At 41.6% G+C, this 22,548-nt stretch overlaps 1 protein-coding gene across 5 annotated transcripts in view; it reads left to right on the top strand.

Moving 5' to 3' along the window:
• PKP4 (plakophilin 4) overlaps positions 1–22,548 on the top strand; it is a 187,145-nt gene that overhangs the window by 37,542 nt on the left and 127,055 nt on the right. For all 5 annotated transcript variants that reach the window (XM_025199920.1, XM_014518399.2, XM_014518401.2 and 2 more), the window contains exons 2-3: positions 4,473–4,585; positions 20,247–20,281. In XM_025199920.1, coding sequence (XP_025055705.1) covers positions 4,473–4,585; positions 20,247–20,281 — 148 coding nt within the window. The remainder of the gene's footprint in view (positions 1–4,472; positions 4,586–20,246; positions 20,282–22,548) is intronic.

The following is a 22,548-nucleotide window of genomic DNA, read 5'->3' as shown; positions in this document are numbered from 1 at the left end:
CTCTACAAGACTAAAAGACTTGTAATTCTCTTTTGGAAAAGAAGTCTGGCCCCTGAAAAACATTAAAATGCAATTAGGATTGGAGGAATTTTATGCCACAGGGGGCACAACATTTGGGACAGGGCATAAAATCCCTCTGATTCCAATCGCACAGCTGTTGAGCTGCCCCCAGCTCAATCCTGAAGATTGGGCAGAGGGCAGCTTTGTCCCAAAACTAGAGCTGTGCTCAGATCCTTGAAGGTTCCAGACCCAGAGCTGTTGGGGCTGGCTCTTACAATCAGCTGATTGTTGGCCGCAGCCACAACACTCCCAGAAGTGTTCAAGACTTGGGGATGTCCGGGCGAGGTCAGCTGATTGTCAGACCTAGCTGTTAGTCCTGGGTCTAGTTCAAGATCTGGCCCCCACAGCCCTGGGTCTCAAACACACCCAGGACTGTCTAGACCAGGTCTGAAAATCAGCTAACTGTTAGAGTGGGTTTGAAACCCTGGGCCATCTATGCAGCTGATTGTTGGCCTATGACTCCAGCTGCACGCATGGCTTTTAGAAGTCCTGAGGCACCAACACTCTGGGATTGGGGAGCCTCTCCCCCTCCCATGCCTTGGGATATCTAAAAAGTTCAGGTTCAGCTTGGCTCCCTGTAAACCTGGCATTTTTAAGTGCTTAGTTATGTGGCCCCCAAGGGCAAGACAGGAACGGTGGCCAGGCTCAGGGCTTGCCAGGTTCCCAACAGCTGGAGCTTCTCAGCTCTATTTGCCAGGGAACCTTGTAATCTTCTGTCCCAGCAGTTGTTTTTCAGCATCAGGACCAGAATTCTTGGGGTCCCAATGCTGACCCCATCCCTAAGCATCGGCATAGGGCTGCTACATGTTTATGACGCCATGCAAAGGAGCCCCCAGCTACTTAGAAATTGGACAGTTCTGCTTTAATGTATATCAGATGTTTTAATTTGCACTAGGGGAAGTGTTCTTTTACATCATTCCCATCTTGTCAGAAAGCTGAAGAATATTTGACAGGTCAGAGCCTGTTCAATCTTGGTCTGCAGTGGCATGGCTGCTACTTTTCTGGTGGCTCTGCATCTTTTGTATGACCTCTGCATATTCCCGCTTGGTCCACCTGGCACTGAGTTGTGGAATCTTCTGAAGAACAGGGTTCACCTTTTCCCACCCTATCATCCTGTAGGATTCTGAAAAATGTTAAAGGGAAAGTGGCCTTAATCATCAGTAGTGCAGATGAGTTTGTCCTTGTTGCTTTACTTATTTCCTAACATATCAGGGCTCTTTTCATTCTTTCATGGCTGTTTTACAAACCCACACTGGTAAAGCTCCTGAGACCCATTTAACTAAAGCTGATAACGTGCATGTCCAGCATCAACTTTGGAGATTCAGTAGCCCCAGGACACTGTAGGCAGTTTGTGTTGCCCAGTTCAGTTCCCTTGCTTAACCAGTTCACATAAATCTAAGGAATCAACTAGACTATCTAGTACTGTACCTCCTGAATGTCAAGAGTTACAAAGCACCTCTTAGCATCTTATAACAAATTTAGGATCTCTCATATAATTGAGTTCTGTGCTGTGATTTGGGAACAATAGACGCAACTACCTGAGTTTACAGGTGTCCCAGTTGACCAGATCAGTATCGGTTATACAACTGATGCAGTAAACAAGCCCCTCCTCCCACCCCCACTCCCCCACAAAAATCCTTGGATTTGTTATGAAAAGGTTACTGTATGTATCCCTCAGGTTTCTTAAGGTAATTGCTTTGCATTGATGGCCATTTGAAAGAAAAATGGATTCCTCCTACCTACAGTATAGTGAAATATATACTTAGCTACCTTGGTGGTATTTTCTATGATTCATGTTTTTTTCTTTGGACGTGGTCTTGTGTAAATCCCTTGGCCCTTTTGTAAGATGATGATATCGCATATCTATGAAGAGGACATTCATAAGAGCCACAGGTAATCTATTAAGGCATGTGAGAGAAAGGTCAAAAGGCTAATTTTCTGTAAACTAATTCATACAGGAGATATAATTTGCACAATATCTTTCATCGTCTCCATTTCCAGCCTCCACTCATTACTGTTTCCATCAGTGCAGGTGATGGTTTATCTTTCTTCAACTTGCTTTTAGACCATTATTAAGACTTTCCAGTTATTTACTCACTTAGAGATGTCATAATATATTCAACGAATCTGCAGATAACATTTCTTGGATTCCATCATTCTTTTTCAAAAGGTTTTTAGATATTACCTAAGTTCAATATATGTTCAAAAATATATTGTATTTCCAAAAGACTCTCAGCAAAGTAAAATTGCAGTCTTTTCTAATAATATTCTCAACTTCCAACCAGCACTGAACTGGTTTTGTTTTGGTTGTTTTATAGCCCTTATTCAACCAGAGCTCCACAGTTGTACTCTTTGTTAATCTCACAAATAGGAATATCCAGAGGCCAGTCAAAAGATATATTTTAAGCATGTGTCTATTTTGGATCCCATTGTAGATGTATGTGCATGTGCTTCATGCCCATGCATTTGGAATCTTTTCCAAGCAGTAGTGTACGGCTGGGCCATGCATGTATATAGTCTCCTGTATGAGGAATCTGAAGTGTCTGCTATCTTTCTTACTGCCCGAGCCAATGAGACAGGACCTGGATGATGTCCTGCTGGCTACTCATTCTTAGTGTGTTACTTGGATATTTACCAGGTTCTTCATCTGATTATAATGTCTAATATCTATTGTCATGGCATATTCCAAACCTGGCTCTGCCTGCTCCAGGGTTAGTAGAGAGTTTGTTGGTATCAAAGCTGCCACTACCAAAAGTACCAGAGTTGTTCTGGTTGGCTTTGAGGATCCCAGTGAAAGTTCTGTAGACTCCAATGCCTATTTTCCCTTGTCAGTGTGATGGAGTAAGAGTTTTAGTGGAATATTTCTCTGTTAACTGTGTGTTCACATTGTTATAATTAGGGTTTGATATTTGACTGGTCAAATAAAGTTCAGTCAACTGACCGGTCAAATATCAGTCAAAAAATTGCTAATATGATCAAATAGTACACAGAAGAAGCACAAATTTTCCATTAAGAATTTTTGGAGAAAAAAAATCATATTTGACCAGCTTGCCAAACCTCTGTTGCAAGGCAGCTATCGGCACATTTTGGAAGCAGGCTGAGGATATGGCCTCAGTGTACCCAACTAGCTTTTACTTAGAGAATGAAGTGTTAATATGTCCCTACTGTTAAAAGACCTGCCCGTGTGCTGAACAAGACAAAATGGAGTTCCAGCAGCACAGTCTGAAACTCCTACAGAACATGGCTGTGTCAAACCCACTTGCATGGCAAAAGTTGTTATATTACCCTTTTAAAAATATCTATTCTGTTTAGGATTCTGATGCTTAAACATTTATTGCAAGCAGCAAGATTTTTTGGGATGACATCTTTTATTGAACCAACGGAATGGTTGTGATTCTAAACCTTTAGAATGCAAGTCATTCTTTATCAGGTCACATTTATTAATATGTATTAATGAACATTTATTAATATTTTAAAAACCCATTTCAGTTCACTTGCGGAATGTAAAATGCATATAGAAGTTAAACCATATACGTTTAAAATAATAATACTGATGTTCTGATGTCACCTGTTTGATCATTTATGAAAGCTATCTATGTAAAAGTAAAATTTCTCCTATTGTAATATGATTTGATTTCCCTCAGTGATCTACCACAGACCAAAGTATCATTTCTCTGTGAAATCTCGAGCTTTTAATAACAATAAGCAATGCTGTGGTTTAGTCTCCTAAATTTTCTGCTTACCATTGTTTTACATGACTGTATTTGAAGCTGTTGGAGCGGGATGGTGCAAGTGTAACTGAGAAAACATAACAAGTACTGGAATTATAATTTTTTTTATAGCTGTCAAAAGAGGAGGAATGTCTATGCAACATTTCTGTCAACTTTGAAACTGCAATTGTGTTTAAGTTTTTTTAATGTAAAATCACCATGTACTGCAGCTGAGGGCTTAAAGTTTTGTAGCTAAGAATGACAAGCTGCAGTATTCTCCAATGTGCAACAGTTGCAGACATAGTTAAGTATGTTTTCAAGTTTCAATCAATGTGTCAAAGTGCAGCAGCAGAGGAAGATACTGGAATAACTGAAATCATAGATCATATAGCAACAGATAATAAATGGCTCCTGTTTATGCCACAGATAGCTGAGCATTTTATTCTTTTCTTTTTTCCTTTTTTTTAATGGGGGGGGAAAATAATGCTAGCTTTGGTTTAAAGAGCTATAAAATGTATACTGTATTATTTCAATAGACTATTTTAGCTATTGAAGAGTTGTTACAAGGGAAAATCATAATGCACAATGACTGTTTCATTATTGATCTACACTCATTTTTTTTAACTTGGATATCCTTGGATTAATAGTATCTCATCTAACTTATAACACCCAGAATTCCTTATTTTTGTTTTGAAATCACAGGAGCTGCAGTTTCAAAGACTCACCAAAGAACTGGAGGTGGAGAGGCAAATTGTTGCTAGTCAACTAGAAAGATGTAGACTCGGAGCAGAATCACCGAGCATTGCCAGCACAAGGTACAGGCCTTGATGTCTTTATTTTTGCATCCCCTCATTGTTTTGGGTGCTACGTGTAATTATTTGTAGAGCTGCTGATCATTTTGCAATTACTTAGCTTTCAAAAATGCTGATTCACTACAGTTGAAACTATAAAGGCCTCTTGCTTCCTATCTTTTACTGCAGTGCTTGTAAAGTTTTAATTATTCCCGGATTGTCCTAAGCCTAAACAGAGTAGAAAAAGAATTTATCATAGTGATTGTTATAGACTTGGCTTACCCATATGTAGTGAAAGCAATTTTACTAATTTATTTATTTGCACTAACTTAGTGAACTAATGATTCTAATCATTACTGGTATAATACAAGGATGTGAATGTTATACTTGCATTTCCAAATACTTCCCAGGAAATGTCCAACCAGAATTCATGCTTATGTTTAAATTTGTCACAAAGTTGCATGCTACTATATGTATTTAATAAGTCATCTAGTTTTATCCATCTTTTAAAATATTTTGTTCTTGGTTTCTTTATGCATACTTTTGAGTATATTTTAAATGGTATAATATAATGCTATATATTTGACACAATATGTCCATTTTAAAATGTAGTGTTACATACTGTATGTTGTAGGTGTATAGTAATTACAGTATATTTTTTCATAATTGGAAAGCTTGCATATGCCAAATGTGTTTAGATTATTAAAATCCTCAAGCAGATTGAGTGATTGGTAACAGATTGGAACAAGCCCAGAAGAGAACAAGAAGAAATGTGTACATCTTCAATAGGCACAGCACACTAGGGAAAGTTGGAAGTCCTGGGATTATTTTATCTAGAAAAGAGAATATTGATGGGGTGGGGGATTTGATGGGTCTCAAATGTGGGGGGAACCCCCCAAAAACAGTTGTTATAAAGAGGATGGCTATCAAGTCTTTTTTGTGTCCACAGAAGATAGGACACGAATAATGAGCTTAAATTGCAAGAAGGGATATTTAAGTAGACTATTAAGAAGAATCTTGTAACTATGAGGGCAGTTAAATTCTGGAACAGATTACCTGGAATGGTAGTGGAATCCTCTCCTTTGAAGTTTATAAACGCAGGTTTAGCAGACTTTTGGCTAGCCTGATTTAGATAGTATTGTCCCTGTCTTGTGCAAGGGATTAGATTTGATGATTTCCTGAGAGCCCCTTCAGCCCCATATTTCTGTGATTTTTATAATAACCTTTGAAAGTGAAGATTCTTGTTTTTAAAGCTTTTTTACATGAACTATCATAAAATAACTACCTAGGCTTCAACTTCCAGCAGACCTCATTAACATTCATCAAAAGAACAGCTCCTTCATACATGCAATTTCTTGTGTTTACATACCACTGGTTTCTGTATTCTTTCAAAAGTAACTTTTGTTTTGATTGGAGGGACATCCTTTTTTGGAGCTAGAGTATTTAACTCTATAGATATCCTCTTCATATTGGGTCCGAAAACGAGTCTCCCAAGGCATGGCCAATTAATGAAGTTCACTTACTGTAATCTTCAATTTCATACTTTACAATACTTTACCTCAGTGGTCATATGATAGTATTGTTACAACATAAAATGTTTCTGTTTGTAAAATTTTTATACGTACTAAAATACCTGACAAGTGGAAATACAATATTCCACACACCATTCTTTCTGTCGTACCTGTATCCAAAGCTATATGAACGCCAAAAAAAAAAAAGAGGTTTGTATTGGATGCTTCTGGGTAAGGAGTTCCAAAGACATAGTTATGTCTTGCCTCCAGGTATCTTCTATTTAAACCTTCAGTGCTCCAGTTCATTTTACCAATCAAAAGAAAGGACATTCTGCCTTGGATAGATGGTCCCCAAACTTTATCATTTTACCAAAAATTTATCATTTTACCAAGTCAACATCCTCAGTAATGTAAATAGGGGTGGGCAAGCACCAGGCTGATTTAGAGGGGCAGCCCCCAGAGAACCTGTACCTACTACTACCACAGCAGTGGCCCATGTTTTGGCAGCTTGCCGTGCTCCCACCGCTGCAGCAACCCCTACATGAAGGGGTAATCACACAGCCCTGCACTTATACTGCTCAGCACCCACTACCCCCGCCCCCCCACCTCACATGCCTTCGGTACCAATATGCCTAGCTACATCTCTGCACATCTTTATTATACCCTAAATAATCAAGATGTCTCCAGTTGTTGAAATGATATATTATTGCTGTTATTGCTGTAATAAAGAGAAAATATATTCCCATAAAGGTAATATAGGGGTAATATATTCCCACAGAGAGGTAATACATTCCCAAGAGCTTTATATCCCCATATACAAGGTGGGAACTTGTATTCTGTAATGGCTGTAAATGTAGTCTCATTTCTCTTGCAATTGTTTCTGTTGTGGTTTAACAAATGACCATTTACATAATTAAGTTAATGTGTTTTTCTCTAAATGTCCATTAGCACTCAAATTAAGGCAGTTTGTCATGTATTTTAGTACATGTAAATTATGAATCTAGTAAAAATCTCCAGTCACATTATCAGCCAGTATTTGTGCTATATTTTTCATAGCTAATAACAAAAGTACTGTGCACACTTTTTAAGTGTTATAAAGTCTGACTTGAAGTACATCTTATTGGTGGTTTTATAAATACAGGTACTCCTCACTTAACGACCTACCTGTTTAACGACCGCGCGGACTTACAACCAGCTCTCCGTAGAGTCGCAGAGCTGGTCGGCAGCGCGGCGTCTCAGCGTCAAGCTGAGGGGGACGTGGAGCTGAGCCTGGCACCCCCCCATGCCTCGCCCAGGGGTGTGCGCAGTGGCAGGAGCTGCCCCCCTCCCTGTTCCCCAGATGAGCTGCCAGCTCCATCCCGCACGCTGCCACACCCCAGATGGACGGCACCTGCCCCAGCCCCACTCCCTCCCTCACCACGGGGGCCTAAATCTGTGTGTGTGTGTGTGTGTGTGTGTGTGTGTGTCCCCACACGTGCACACATCCCTTCCCCCCAACAGACTTACCAGCCAGATGCTGCTCTCCAAGCTTCCAGGCTGCATATCAGCAACTGGATTGGCATCAGCCGTTATGGCTGGTCAATAATCAGCCATTGGTGTTGGTCAAAAAAATCTTTATCAGTGCACCCCTAGTATGGACACACAAAACACTTAGACCAGTTTAAATGCAGTCTAAACCTGAAGTGAACTGATGTACCAAGCCCTTTAAGCTGGTTTAAAGTGACTTGAAATAGTTAAAAAATGAACCTGGAAAATCGCAGTGCGCTGGGTCAAGAGTACATGAACTGGGTATGCTACATATGGATGCCAAGTGTTCCATGACATGGGTCTGATTGGTTCTCCAGCATCACACACTCCATCATTCCTTACCCCCTCCGGCAGGTTTATGACCATTACTCAACTGACTGTTTTTTGCCCCCATTTTGTTGGCACCTTTCATCACTGAGCTCCCTTACATTGTTTGTTCAGTACAAGCTTAGTTCTAACAGCTAGCTGTGTCTTCATTTCCTACTTGACTGCAGCCCCTTATTATCCCCCAACCTCTGGGAACCCCAAACTGAGTGCAAGCTCTCCCTTCTTCCCAAGCTCCCCAAGTCAAGTAAGCACACTGCTGAATTTACTCAGGTTCAGGCTGCCGAACTTTCATGAGCTTGTGTTTAGGAGAGGAGGGAAAACATCCCCAGTTACAGGTCACCTACCCTGGGGAGTCCCTGAAGGTGGGTTCAAGTACTACCCTCCCATCACTCCCAAGTACACTGGACTGGGTGCTCACACCTACCCCTAGTGTTTGAGCCACAGCACATTGATACTTAAAAGGTGACTGTGCTACAGCTTTGAATGCATCTGAGCCACAACAGTTGTGAACGGGTTCCCAATCAGCAACATTTGGGACTGGCTTCAGTGTTGCATCATCTGTCCACACCCATAGCTGTCTTGCTAAGGCTAAGAATAGACATCAAAGGTAACACTAAGACAAGAGCATCCTGAGCCACAGGAAAGATGGTACAGTAAAAGCTCTGTTATCTGGCATCCCCCGGGAATGGGGGATGCCGGTTAATCAAATATGCCAGTAAATCAAATGTGCACTGTCTAGTGCACTCCCCGGGATCAGTGTGCCGGGGGACAGGAAGGGGGGTTCTGCGCAGGCTGCTTTGCTCCAGGCCGTAGGCCAAAGAAGTGACAAAGAAGAACTTGGCTCATGGCGGCGAAACCGGAAGTCCCCAGAAGTGGGACTTCCGGTTTCACTTTTGCTGCGGCCCTCAGATGCCGGTTAGTAGAGCTTTTTCGCTAGTAAAATGCTGGTTAACACAGTTTTTGCTGTACGTTGACTGGTGAGCTGTTACCCAAGGAACATCTGTGATCTATGAATGTTGACAGGCTGGTCAGGAAATACACAGCCAGCAATCAGGTTGCAACCAGAATAGTCTGTTTCTTCCAGCCAGAAATGGAGGTTAACTGGGTTGAGGGGAACTTAAAAAAAAACAAAACTGGCAAGTTAAGATTGGGATATGAGTAAGACTGAGTTATATGGGAGAGGGGTACTGTTTTATTTTTTGTACTTTACTATACATATTTTCTGTCCTTGAGGAAATGAAGATATAACGCTTTATTTTAAAGATACTGTTTTTGGGTCACTTTAATCTACTTTACTTTACTGGTCACCCTAGAGTGAAAGGGTTGAAGGTGCCCAAGACAGCTGGGGCTGTCACTTTAACACAGTTCAGAAATGAAAGGGAGAAGAAGTTCATAGCCCAGACATTCAATCTGAGAGAAAGGACAAACATACTAAGCTGTTTTACTAAGTGGGTGGTGGAGCTGTTGCTTAGGAGCACATGTCAGCTATCACACTCTACTTACGCCTTCATGTTCCTGTATTGCAGGGATGTCAAACATAGGGCCTATGGGCTGGATATGCCTGTGGAGTTGCTCTGTTCAGCCTGCCAAGCTACTGATGAGCAATAGGAAGTTTGGGGGTGTGGCTGGAGGAGTGGCCTACTGTAGAACATGGGGCCCTTGGGCCCTGGTGGACATAGTGATACAGCTGTGGATACAAGATGGCCACTTGGCTCATTGCAACCACCACTGTGCACTTGCCCTACCTCCTTTGTCGCTGGTCCCAGCACTGTCCTTTTCTAAAGCCACTGCATGCCCTGGGCAAGAGCTGGAGCCACTACTGCCACTGCATGTGCCCTGGGCCAGAGCTAGAGCTGCCACTGTTGCAGTAACATTCCTTTAACCCCCCCAAAAAAACATTGATTGCTTTATTGTACATCCATTACCACATATTACTTCTAACCTATTATTGTGAATTCAGCCCTGTGATTCTGAACCAGAGGCTGTCATTGATATCAGATTGCATGTAAATTCTGTGATATAGACAGAAGTCTACATGTAAAGAAGAAAGATAAGTAAACCAGGTGAAAGGCTGGTTATAATAAACTCCCATTTGGCAAACACCTCTCCCTTCTGTCAGCAGGTACAATTGCTACGTAACTGAAGAAAATTGAATACCGTTGAGAAAAAACTCACACTTATTGGCACCAACTTAATCATTTTGTATCGTAAAGACCTGAATACATAATTGTTACCAATGACAACATAAAGTGTCTTGTACTCTTGCAGCATTACAAAACAACCCTACTTTTGTTGCAAAGTACATTTTTATCCTATTTTTAAAATGTTCTGTTGACAATACAGTAAATAGTCAACAAATCAACTCTTCAAGCAGTGAATGGTTGAGGTGCAAACCTCTAAAAGTGCAATTTTATTTGGAGTAGTTCACTGAAGCACAGCTCTTCAAGCAGCCATTTTTAATTACTTCTCATTGTCATTCTGATCACAAACAATTTCTGCCACAGGTCACTTTCCTCTGGAATATAAAAATCCAAATTGTAATGGTCCGCACCAGCTGGAAATAAAACTATATATCTGAATCTCTTATAGGACATTTATCTTTAAGGTAATTCAGTCAGTATTTCTCTTGATCTGAAGTATTCAAGCTAATTCAAGTGATCTAGTGCTGTGGCCGTATGAAGATTTTGGTTTAAACTTAAGGGTTTTAATAACTATCAGAATAATTTGCTTTGTCTGCTTTATTTTTATGCAGTTTGTGTTAAAATAACAGTGTTTTAGAAGTACTCCATACCAATAAAATATTACATGCTATAAAGTGAATATTTAAAATTTCCACAGGAAAAGGATATTGACTGCACTTTAATGCACACAAGGATGTTTCATATATAATGGCAGTCTTTTCTAAAAAGAGTCAGCATGATGAATAATCGGGATGAGATCAGGCAGACCACAGTGTAGCATGAACTGATTCTTGTTCCATCAGAGAAGTAACATATAAGATCACCTAGCAGCTAAACCACCTGATAACTGTCCCTGCACTCTAGACATTTCAGTACATGAAACATGTTTCTGCCTGAAATAAATTTAAATGTTGAACTAATTGTTTGGTGTGATTTTTTTGATTTTTTTGCTGAACACATCTAGGGCTGCTTGCAGAAGTAAAACAAACAAACAAAAAACATGCTTTACCTGAAGAAGCAGTGCATTACTTCAGCCCAGCTCTGCAGCATCTATAAAGGTTGGGTGCTTTTAGGTAAAGCTGATTCAGTTGGCTATTAGAATGCCAAAAAGCCTTACTAAAGCACCCAATCTTTACAGACATTGGGCAAGCTGGGAGTAGCATGCTGTCTGTTCTGGGCATGAGTGGGGCTTGGCACAGGAATACACCGAGTTTAATATGACGAGCCATTTTGGGGGGGAGAGTTTCCTTTGAATCTACCATTAGTAGATTCTAATCTACCATTAGTCACATGGTCTTCAGCCTGAGTGAGTGAGTTCAAGGCAAGGAGTTCAATTCCTTTTGGAACCTCAGTATTTTCTCATTGAAGCTGATATGCATGTTGTCTATGATAATCTATTTCAAGATTTGGGTTTGGGGGGGTTTTAGGGCTTGTCCCCTTAGCCTCAATTATAAATGAATAGGCAGAAGTGTTTTGATGTTGTACTTCTTGTGACAAAATATTTATGGACAGTTTTACATGTTCCCCAGGGGTGGGGGGCTGCGCTTTAATTAAAGCAGCTCCAAGAGCTGCTCTTATTAAAGCACCACAGCATCTTGTGTATCAGTGTTCAACGAGCTTTAGATAAAGTGCCCCATGGCCATTTTGAACCGTGGGGAAACTGAGACACAAGATGCGGGAGGCTGCTGGAGCACAGTAATTACCATGTTCCAGTAGACTCAATTAATTGAGTAATGCAGGCATTTTCAACCTTTTTTAACGAGTGTACCCCTTCTGGGTACACTTCTAGTGGAGCCGGGCAGGACCTATGCAGCCTGCAAAGGGGAGCCGCTTGCCTTCCCCCCCCTCCCCCCCCGGCCCCACCACTGCCCTGCTCCTGGGAGGCAGCAGCGCAGGATGGTGGGTGATGTGTACCCCTGGTTGACAACCCCTGGATTAATGTATTATGTATATCCATGGATGGGTCGCTTTCATATGACAAGAATTTTTTATGAGCTTTTGAATTTACCTTGAATAATATGCAAGTTCACAGTTGCTAATTTTTATGAGGAAGATAGAAGTTTTATTTTATTGAGGAGAAGCAACAGTTCCTAAATCATTTCTCATTTCCAAGTTGTTGATTTTAACATGTACAAATTACCTTCTTTTTTTACAGAACCCAAAAGCATATTGAGTGTTTTACAGAAAGAAATAGAAATAAATATGCAACCTCCACCCCAAATAACCTAAAATTAGCAAAGAGCCTAATTTAGCAAAAAGTAAAGGTAACATGATACAAGGAAATGAAGTAAAGGACCAAAATTAGAATAGTAAATGAGAGAGAGAACTAAATAGAATCATGTTTGCAAAGTTGAAATATATCAGTTGATGTGAAATGACAACTGTGGTGGTAAGAAACAGCATTTGGGAACTTATAAATGTGGCCACAGTACTTCAGGATTTCCTAATTTCATGTATCAGTGTGACGTCCCACTATGGGAAACAGTCTCCTTTCATACAGCAATACTTTGTGCACCTCAGATCTGCCTCCATCAAGACTATTGTTAATGTATATTTTAAGTGTCATGTAATTTCCCCTGGGCTATTACTTTGCAAATATAGGTTTAGTGAAAATGCAGGATCACTTACAGTAAAACAGTTGCTTCCAAGCTAATAGGGTCCAGTCTTTTAGTTCCACCAGTGGAACTATTTTGTGGAAAACTTATGCTTTCAGATTCAGAATTCCTAGATTCAATCTCTACAAACAATACTGTCAGACTGTAAAGCAGGGCTGTTTTTCTTAATGTGTTTTGGACATGAATATGTAACTTTTTACAGAAGAATATAAAGGACAATGTATTCCATGATAGTTATGAGATGGGTTTAACTAAAATTGCATTTTAGGACCATTAATTAATCTCTGGAAAAAAATGAAAATGCTCAGGTTCAGGCATGGTTGCTTGACTGGTTTATTTAATATTTACTTTATAGTAGCATATTGGGATCTTTGTCAGTTACAGAGGCCATTGTGCTAGACACTATAAACTGTAAAAATATTCTCCACATCAGAATTAATAAGCTAAAGAACTAAAGACTAAAAGCAACATTGAAGTTCAGTTGAAAGTTATTAAATTGAAAAATATACTAGTAACCTGTATAGAAAAACAGCAAAAATGTAAGGTCTCATTATACTGTACTTTTCCTGTTTGTCAGTGGCCATATAATGATGCACATTGCATATTGTCACAGAGCACGGAGGTGCCCTGCTCCTAGAGAGGGGAAACTGCCAGGGAGAGAGCCCTGGCAGGGAATAAGGAGCACAGCTGTGGGTTGCCCAGGGCAACTAGGAGGTCAGCTGACTGGAAGGGGCAGGGCCTGGCCCTCATAAGGCCCAGGGGCTGAGGCCAGGCTGGCAGTTCCCTGCCAGCAGCCAGAGAGGCAGGAGCTTCTGGAGTTAAGATGTGAGAACTGCAGATACTTCTCAAGCAGAGTAAAGGATGGCAGCTCAAAGATGTCCGAGCAATGTTGTTATAGCCAGGTGGCTTATGGTTAAGTTGTAGCCAAGAGGATTGTGTTTTGCTTTGTTGTTATTTATTACACCGGTGGCTTGGGTGAGGCTATTAGGGGTTGGAGGAGGCCTCATGGGGAACCCACAGCAGCGTGGGGACCCCGGCGCCAGTGAGAGCACAGCAGACTCATAGGGACCCACAGTGATGTGGGGGCCCCAGCGTCGGTGAGGGTGCAGCATACTCATAGGGGACCCACAGTGGTGTGGGCGCCCCAGCACCAGTAAGGGCACGGTGTACGGGGTGCATAGACCCCAGCCCCAGGAGGGGCACTACTGAGAAGCCCAGTGTGGGTGTGGCGAGCCCCAGAGAAGGGGGTACTACTGAGAAGCCCCAGTGCAGGCGTGGTGAGCCCCTGAGGAAGGGCATAGCACTGCGGTAAACCTCGGAGACAGGCGTAGCACTGCGGTGAACCCTGGAGAGAGGGGGTAGTAGTGCGGTGAGCCCTGGAGAAAGGGGGTAGTAGTGCGGTGGGCCCAAGAGACAGGTGGCTTGACTGAGAAGTCCCAGAGTGGGCACAGAAGTCCCCAGGAGAGGGGCGGCTTCACAGAGAAGGCCCCAGAGTGGGCACAGAGAGCCTCAGGAGAGGGGGCGACATTACGGGGGGAAGGCCTAGAGTGGGCACAGAGAGCCCCAGGAGAGGAGCGATATTATGGGGAGAGCCCAGAGTGGGCACAGAGACCCCCAGGAAAGGGGCAGCATTATAGAGAAGACCCAGTGTTGGCATAGAGAGCCCCAGGAAAGTGGCGGCACTAGAGAGAGGGCCCCAAGAGAGGGGCGGTATCCTTAAGAAGGCCCAGGAGAGAGGGCGGCGGTACCAAGAAGGCCCAGAGTGGGCATAGAGAGCCACAGGAGGGGGCGGCAGTACAGAGAAGGTCCGGGAGCCGGGCGGCAGTACAGAGAAGGTCCGGGAGCCGGGCGGCAGTACAGAGAAGGCCCAAGAGCTGGGCATGAGAGTAGACGAAGAGACTGAACAACATCTAGTCCAACTGCAAGGCTTGGGGCGTGGTATAAGGGGTGGTTGGAGCCACGCATAGCCCATAAGGCTAGGGTGCCCAGGAAGCTCCCATGGTAGAGCAGAACCCATAAGGGGTCCAGGAATTCACGGGGCCAGAAATAACCATGTCCAAGGAGACATAAGGCAGCCTCCCAACCTTATGTGAACATCAAAGACATGGCAGGCGAGAATACGAGGGTGCCCTTGGGCCGACTTGGCATGGAGGAAGGGAGCCTTAAGGAGATCACAGCCCTCCTGGAGGACCCCGCCGTGACACATATAGAACTGAATTTAGGCCGTTTTATTGGAAATTACTCATAAAAATTTAAAGGTATAAAGAGCCTTCATAACACATGTAATAATTGAAAATGTATTCTTGTTGTAGATAATTAAAATGAAAAATAAGGACAGATTAACTGATATATGATTGTAACAGACAGTTCTCAAATTCTGACTGACAGTAACTCTGAATAAGCAACAAACACAAGTCCACATGAATAAACCATTTGCCATTGAGTGCCTGACAGAAAGAAGTCATATTCCCATAATAAAAGCCTACTCAAGAAAGAGACTGAAAAAGTGTCTTTTGACAAATGTTTTGAACAAGTTTTGTGATAATTTTTGTCAAAGTTTGTATATTTAACTTTCCAAAACTTTTTCCCATTTTAAATGCTATACAGAAAAATGTTTTGTATTTCATTTTTTCACTTATAAACTTGCAGTTTCACTTTGGATACTAAAATGGATATAGTACTGCTGAAAGGCAATGGCCAAAACCAGGGGCTGGTAAAGTCCAGCCCATGGTGGCCAACAGTGGACTCCATTTCCCAAAAGCCCCTTCCCGGGGCATGCAGGCTGCAGATCATGGCTTTTCCCTGGCTGTGGACCATGCTGTTGCCCCTGCAAGATCCCAGCTGGGCCCCGGAGCAGCGCCATGCCCTGCCATGTACTCTACCAGTGCTGCTGGGGGCCTGTCTCCACAGAAATGCTGGCCCTGCACTATCACAGCACAGCTGCTGCTGGGCTCTCCATGGAAACTGGCCCAGCCACATGTGCAGGGGCTGCTAGGAAATGGAGTCCAGATGCTGGCCAGATCCACCATTTTGCCCAACACTGGTCAAAACTGTAGCTGAAAATCAGCCATGTTATAGTAATGTAAGAGTAATGATGTAGCCACTGTAGTCCAGGAAGTTTGAGAGGCAAGGATTTGTGTGTCTGCTACTCCTGAGAATTTGTCTCAGCCCCTCCTCTGTGCTGTGCTTCACTTGCTATGCCTGGCCTCCTGTAATCAGAGACCCGACAAAGAATATCTTACATTTGAAAACTTATCAGACTTTATCCCAACTACATAGTTGGTTCAATAAAAGATATCACCCAAAGAAACTCTTGCCTCTTCCTGAAAATCATTGCATTTGCAATTTCCTCTCATAGACTTGTCTTTAAAGCATAACAAATAATTGGACTTGACGTGGAATTCTTGCTATGAAATAGTCTTCATGTGTTGGGTAACAGTTGTGAAGGTTTTATGTAGCAGGAAGAGTTTAGTTCCACTTGCAATTTAGATAAACTGCATTTGATGGTAGGAAGGAGAATGATTCATATACTAATTTACACATTTTTAAGGATCTTTCTTTAAAAATAAAAATCTATTGCTTTCTGTATCTCTGCTACCTAAAATAAAAAGTATGAAAGGGAACCCAAGTGGTTGTCTTGCTATCCAGATCCTGTGAGTCTGTTGGCTTTGTCCTGCTAAGTAATTGTGCTTAGAGGCAATATAACTTAGTTCAAGGCTGTCTAAATTTTAAGTGGCCAGGGCCTGCACTAGATAGGTCCTGGGCTACATGCTGCATGCCCCCTCTTCCCCTCCCCTCTGCTGCACCACGACATGTGGCTGCCCTGGCTCCCACTCCCAGATCTCCTGCTGCACTGAATCTTGCCTATGCTCCTGGCCCCAGGCCATTGGTTCCCCCAACACTATGGGCTGCATTGTGCTGTACCGCCCTGTCCCACCCCATGGGAGGGGGATCCCAGAGACCCTAGCTATTACTGCAGCCAGAGCAATGAGGGGAGTGGTGACCAGGTTTTCATGATCTGCATTCAGGAGCTGGTTTTCATGATCTGCATTCAGGCTACAAGTTGGATAGTCCTGGCTTAGTTGATGGGACACTGTATCACAACTCAGAAAACTTGGCTTCAGTTTGTGGCTCTGCCACTGGCCTGCTGCATAACTGTGGGCAAATCTCTTCCCTCATTTCTCTCAGTTGCTGCCATGTAAATGGGATAATTATATGTTGGGGCAGACATGGGAGACAGGTGTCAGGGATCAGGCAGTGGTGAGGGGGGGAGGCAAGAATTGGGGTGCAGGCACAGAAAGGCATGTGGCAGGGGAATATGGTATAGTGCAAATAAATTTCTTAAGGGAATTGGTGCATTTAGTAATCTTAACTAAACATTTATTCTTCCACCATCACATGATGGAACATAATTTCTTAGAAATTTCTCCCAAATCACCCCAACCTTATCTGAAAAGTTCCAATTTAATGTAAATTTTGTGTATTCACAACTATAAGAAATAGTTTCCAATATTACTCAGAGAATAGTTCTGAAAACAGAAGATAATAGCTAAATGGGAGTAGCTTTTCACCTTCAAAATGTGGACTTGAATCTTAATTTTGGTTAAATTTCCTTCTAACTGTTTTTCCCATTTGTGTCATAGAACACAAATTAGCAAAAGATGAATGGTAATCTAGTCTTAAGAGGATCTTAAAACTCTCTTAGAGTCCTGGGAACACGATTTATGAGGAAATGATGAAAGAACTTGGATTATTTAATCTGAAGAAAAGAAGGCGGGGGGGGGGGAGAGATTTGATAATAGTCTTCAAATACATGAGGGTGGTTATGTGGAAGATAGTGGTAGACTGTTTTCTGTAACTGAAGGGGACCAGACAAGTCCCCATGGTGTTAAATTGCATCAGGGAAATCTAGGTTTGATATAAGAAAAATATTTTTAACTATGAGGGTAGTTAAGCATTAGAGCGGGTTACCTGGAAAGATAGTGGAATCTCCATCCTTGGAAGTCTTTTAGAGCATGTTAGACTAACACTTGACTTGAATGGTATAGTCACAAACAGTCCTGTCTTGAGCAGGGAGTTGGGCTTGATGACATTATTGGTAAGTGCAGATAGTAAAAAATCCCAAGGCAGAATCATAGAAAATTAGGATTGGAAGAGACCTCAGGAGGTCATCTAGTCCAACCCCCTGCTCAAAGCAGGACCATCCCCAACTAGATCATTCCAGCGAAGGCTTTGTCTAGCCGGGTCTTAAAAACCTCCAAGGATGAAGAGTCTACAACCTCTCTGGGTAACCTGTACCAGTGTTTTACTGCCATCCTAGTGAGAAAATTCTTCCAAATATGTAACCTAAACTTCCCTTGCTGCAACTTGAAACCATTACTCCTTGTTCTGTTATCTGTCACCGCTAAGAACAGTCTAGTTCCATTGCCTTTCAAACCCCTCTTCAAGTAGTTGAAGGCTGTTTATTAAATCCCCTCTCAGTCTTCTCTTCTCTGGATTAAATAAGCCCAGTTCTCTCACTCTCTCCTCAGAAGTCATGTCTCTCAGCCCCCTCACCATCTTCATTGCCCTCAGCTGGACTCTCTCCAAGTTGTCCACATTCTTTCTATAGTGAACTGAGCACAGTACTCCAGATGTGGCTGCACCCGTTCAGAACAGAGAAGAAGAATCACTTCCCTTGACCTGCTGGCAGCACTCCTACCAATGCAGCCTAGTATGCCATTAGCCTTCTTAGTAACAGGGGCACACTGCTGGCTCATTCATCTTATTGTGCACAGTAACCCCCAGGTCCTTTTCTGCAGAGCTCCTGCCCAGCCAGTCAGCCCTCAGCCTGTACCACTGCATGGGATTTTTCCATCCTAAGTGCAGAACCTGGCACTTGTCCTTGTTGAACCTCATGAGATTTCTTTTGGCCCAATCCTCCAATTTGTCCAGGTCACTCTGAATCATAGACCTACCCTCCAGCATATCTACTACTCCCCCCAGTTTGGTGTCATCTGCAAATTTGCTGAGGGTTAGCCTAAGCTATGTAAATCAAACCAATAAGCAAGTGAACAGATATTGACTTTTGATTCCAGAAATGCAGCCACAGTGGCCCAGGCCAGAAGGCGGGGGGCACTAGAGCACGCTTTCCTGCAAGGCTGGAGCAGACAGCTTGGGCCAAGGCTAGCCCACCCACCCTGAGAGAGGGGACTTTTGGAGGAGGTGCAAAGCATCCTGGCATGCTGTAGGACTCTGAATTAACTTGAATCTGTGGGGGATCTGGGACAGAAGTTAAATAAACCAATTTAATCTAAATCAAGTCTGATACTACATCCATCCAGGTTTATTTATACTAGTTTCAGCCATTTTGAAAGTAGTTTATGTGCACTGAACTTCTGTTGTGTTACAGATTTGAACTGGTTTCCGATCACTTATACTGGTTTATGTGTAACTTCTGTCCCTATGAGGTCCTTTCTGTATCTACTTTCTGTCATTCTAGAAAGATAGTAACCATCATTTTCCCTTGTCCAAAAATGAAGGGCTGTGATTCTGTTGTGTAATATGGTGAGATGAAAATCAGTAAAGAAAAAAAAAGCCAAATTAGAAATTGACATATGGTAATAGAAATGCTGTGTCCAGATTTCCATTTTCCAACTAATGTTGGGGAGAGCCTGCTTCTATATATATATATATATTATATATATATAATTTGTAACGATTGTGTTATAGAAGATGATGGTGTTGCCTAAAGTGAAAATTTTAACATTTTTTGCTTTACATTAGTAAGTCTAATAAAATAATGCATTGAACAGGCCAGTTTGAATTTCTCATCCATCTGCAATATGATAATATACAAATATTTATTCACACCTGATGAAATGCTAATATGTGGCATTCTGGGGCAATAGAAGAATTAAAATTGTTTGACTGAAGGACATATACAATTATAGGGTTATTATAGGGTTATACTGATAACAAGATCCATCTGGTTAAAATATTATTATTGCACAAGTCATCTCAACCACTGAATATCAGAAATTTTGCCTACCCTAAATTAAGTCTATTTAATTAAAATATCTAGCATTTCAATTTTCATGAGTCTTAGTATGCAAGGTATAAAATTTACCACTTTGGAAAGTGGTTACATGAAATACAGCCTCTAAAAATGTCATTAGCCATGTAATTTATTTCTGTATATTATGCTATCCTTCATATAGAATCGTGCCAAATGTTTTACAACATTTTATTGATATTGTTACACCTTAGATGTGCATATCACCTATCCTATTGCAGGAGTATTTAGTGCCACCTTATTATTTACAGTAAAATAAAAGCAAAACAAGTCCAAAGGTTAAATTGCATAAACTAAATTATATTACATAGTAAGATTTTTTTGAGAAGCATCTCGGATTTTTTTTCATTCTTTGATTTTTCTATAATTTTAATATTAAGATAATACATTTTGGGTAATAAATACAAAATAGCCCCTTTCTTTACTTTTGTGATAAAGCAAATAAATATTATTTTTTTCCCTTTCCTGTAGCTCTACTGAGAAGTCGTTTCCTTGGAGATCAGCAGGTACAATCTTTTATGTGTAAACTTTTCATTTCATTCTTTATGCCCCAAAAGCAATTTATTTTCTAAACATTCTCATACAATTTACTACCTGTTCTGAATTGAACTGGATATTAACTTTGCTAGCACAAATACCGTGCATTTTTTTAAAGTGTCTTTAGCAAAAATAGTGTTGTTATATGCTTTTACTCATATCTAGAGACATACTTGTATGTTATCTTTTGTTTTTTAATTGAGATCACCTGTAATGATATTTTGTGTGTATGATAGCTTTATGCCCTTGGATTTTCTTAAGAGAAAATGAAACCATAAAGGGTGGGAAACACCTTTTTTAATATTAGAAGTCCTCTTCAGTTAATTCAAAAATAATGTTGAATCTGTCTCCTCATAGCTGATGATGGCCATGACAGTTACAGTCAAAGTCTCAAGAATTTTTGGTTAAGATTAAGATTTTTTTTATATGTAAAATCTGAAGGTTTTTTTTTCTTTTTCCAGGTTTCTCTGCCTAGATAGAAACTGACTTTGTATATACAAGGTTATTTTCTAATATATTATTTTTTTTCTATTCACTCCCTTCAACATCTAGGAAGTTCTTTCCTCGTACAAGGAAGAATAGTTTTGTGGTGATTTGTATCCTGTTTCTTTTCAAGATAGACAGTGGAATCAGTAGGGCTCTTCTGTTTGGGTAGGATTTGGAAGGTAACAATTTGTAGCTCAGAAGGATGCATTTTGATGAGCTAATCTGACTATTTGGATAACACAGACTAGAAAATTTCACTCACTAATTCTTGCATCAAGCTCAGTACCTTATGTTTGAAGAGAGAGTCCCTGTCCTGAAGAGTTTATAGTATTACTACTAGTCATGACACAGAGTAAGAAGGGAAAACAGATGAGTAAAGATTTGCCTTGCTTAAGGCCAAAAAGCAGGACAGAAACAAAGCCAGAAATAGAGCCCATGTCACTTGACTCCTACTCCAGTGCCTTTTCCACAGATCATGCAGCTTCTATTTTTAAGGGTATCGGTTAAGCAAGACTAGTAGAATAAAAATAAAAGTATTATTTCAGGTAAATATAGTTTCCTATTTATTACTTGCTCTATGTCTATATGGGTGTGTCTACATGTGAATATTAATGCAACACAATGAACTCCAGCATAGTTCATATGGACTTTACTGCCCCTGGGCATAGCATTTTTATGTGTGCCCAGGAAAGCAGCATATTGAGCTGTGGCGGTGCAGTCCTGGCTGGCAGGGGGACCAAGCAGTTAGCCTGCCAGCCTGGGGCTGCTCTGACCCAGCTCAGCATGCTGCAGAGGAGCTGGCTGGGACACGAGGGTGCTTCAGTGTGGAGCTAGCCGGCAGTCAGCCCCAGCATTGACGCAGCCTCGTGCCCCAACCCCGTGTCTACATGTGCATTGCGGTAGAATAAATATCTCCGTCATAGGACAGTACTTATATCTGACAGTACTAACCTACGGTGGAGTTAATTAGTTTACTCCAGCCTAATAGCACCACACATGTAAAGTGATTCAGTTTTACTGCAGAGCTAATTAGGCAACTCAGTAAGCATCTCGTGTAGTTGTTCCCTATTATTCCTTTAGTGTAGGAATGCCTGTAGTTTCAACAGAATATGAGTTAGCCCCTAGTTTTGGTGTTTCTGCTGTAGAAAGCATTTTGGGTGCCTATACACAAGCAGTGAGGCTACTCTGACATGCTATAATTACAGCATGTCAAAGCAGGCTCGATTAATCAAGTCTGCTGGAGTGTGGTAATTACTGCACTCCAGCAGCCTCCAGCATCACATGTACTCAGCTTCTTGTACTTCAAAATGACAACAGAGGCGCTTTAACTAAAGTTCATCTGACAAGCTTTAGTTAAAGCACCCCTACTGTCATTTTGAAATGTGGGGATGCTGAATACATGTGATGTGGAGGCTGCTGTAGTGCAATAATTAGCACACTCCAGCAGACTTGATTAATCAAGTCTGCTCTGTTAGCATGCATCAGACCAGAGCTCTGTCACGTGTTATAGGTGCCCTAGAAGTTTAACTTCTAATCTAATTTCTTGAGAGTGGAGACACCCCAATCTGGGGAATGCATTGGGAACATTGTCCTGCTGCTCCCACTTCTCTCAGAGATGATGCTGAGAGTGGAGGAGCAGCTGGGAAATGCTCTCTGCGCATCCCCTAGACTAAGGAAACCCAAGTCTGGGGAAGACGTGGGGAGCATTATCCTGCTGCTCCCTATGCTCCTTCACACTGGGATTACCTTG

The sequence above is a fragment of the Alligator sinensis genome, unplaced genomic scaffold, assembly GCF_000455745.1.
Source record: "Alligator sinensis unplaced genomic scaffold, ASM45574v1 scaffold389_1, whole genome shotgun sequence".
In the NCBI taxonomy this organism is placed as follows: Eukaryota; Metazoa; Chordata; order Crocodylia; family Alligatoridae; genus Alligator; species Alligator sinensis.
The sequence above is the reverse complement of the archived record's forward strand: the minus strand, read 5'-3'. Positions and strand labels throughout refer to the sequence as shown.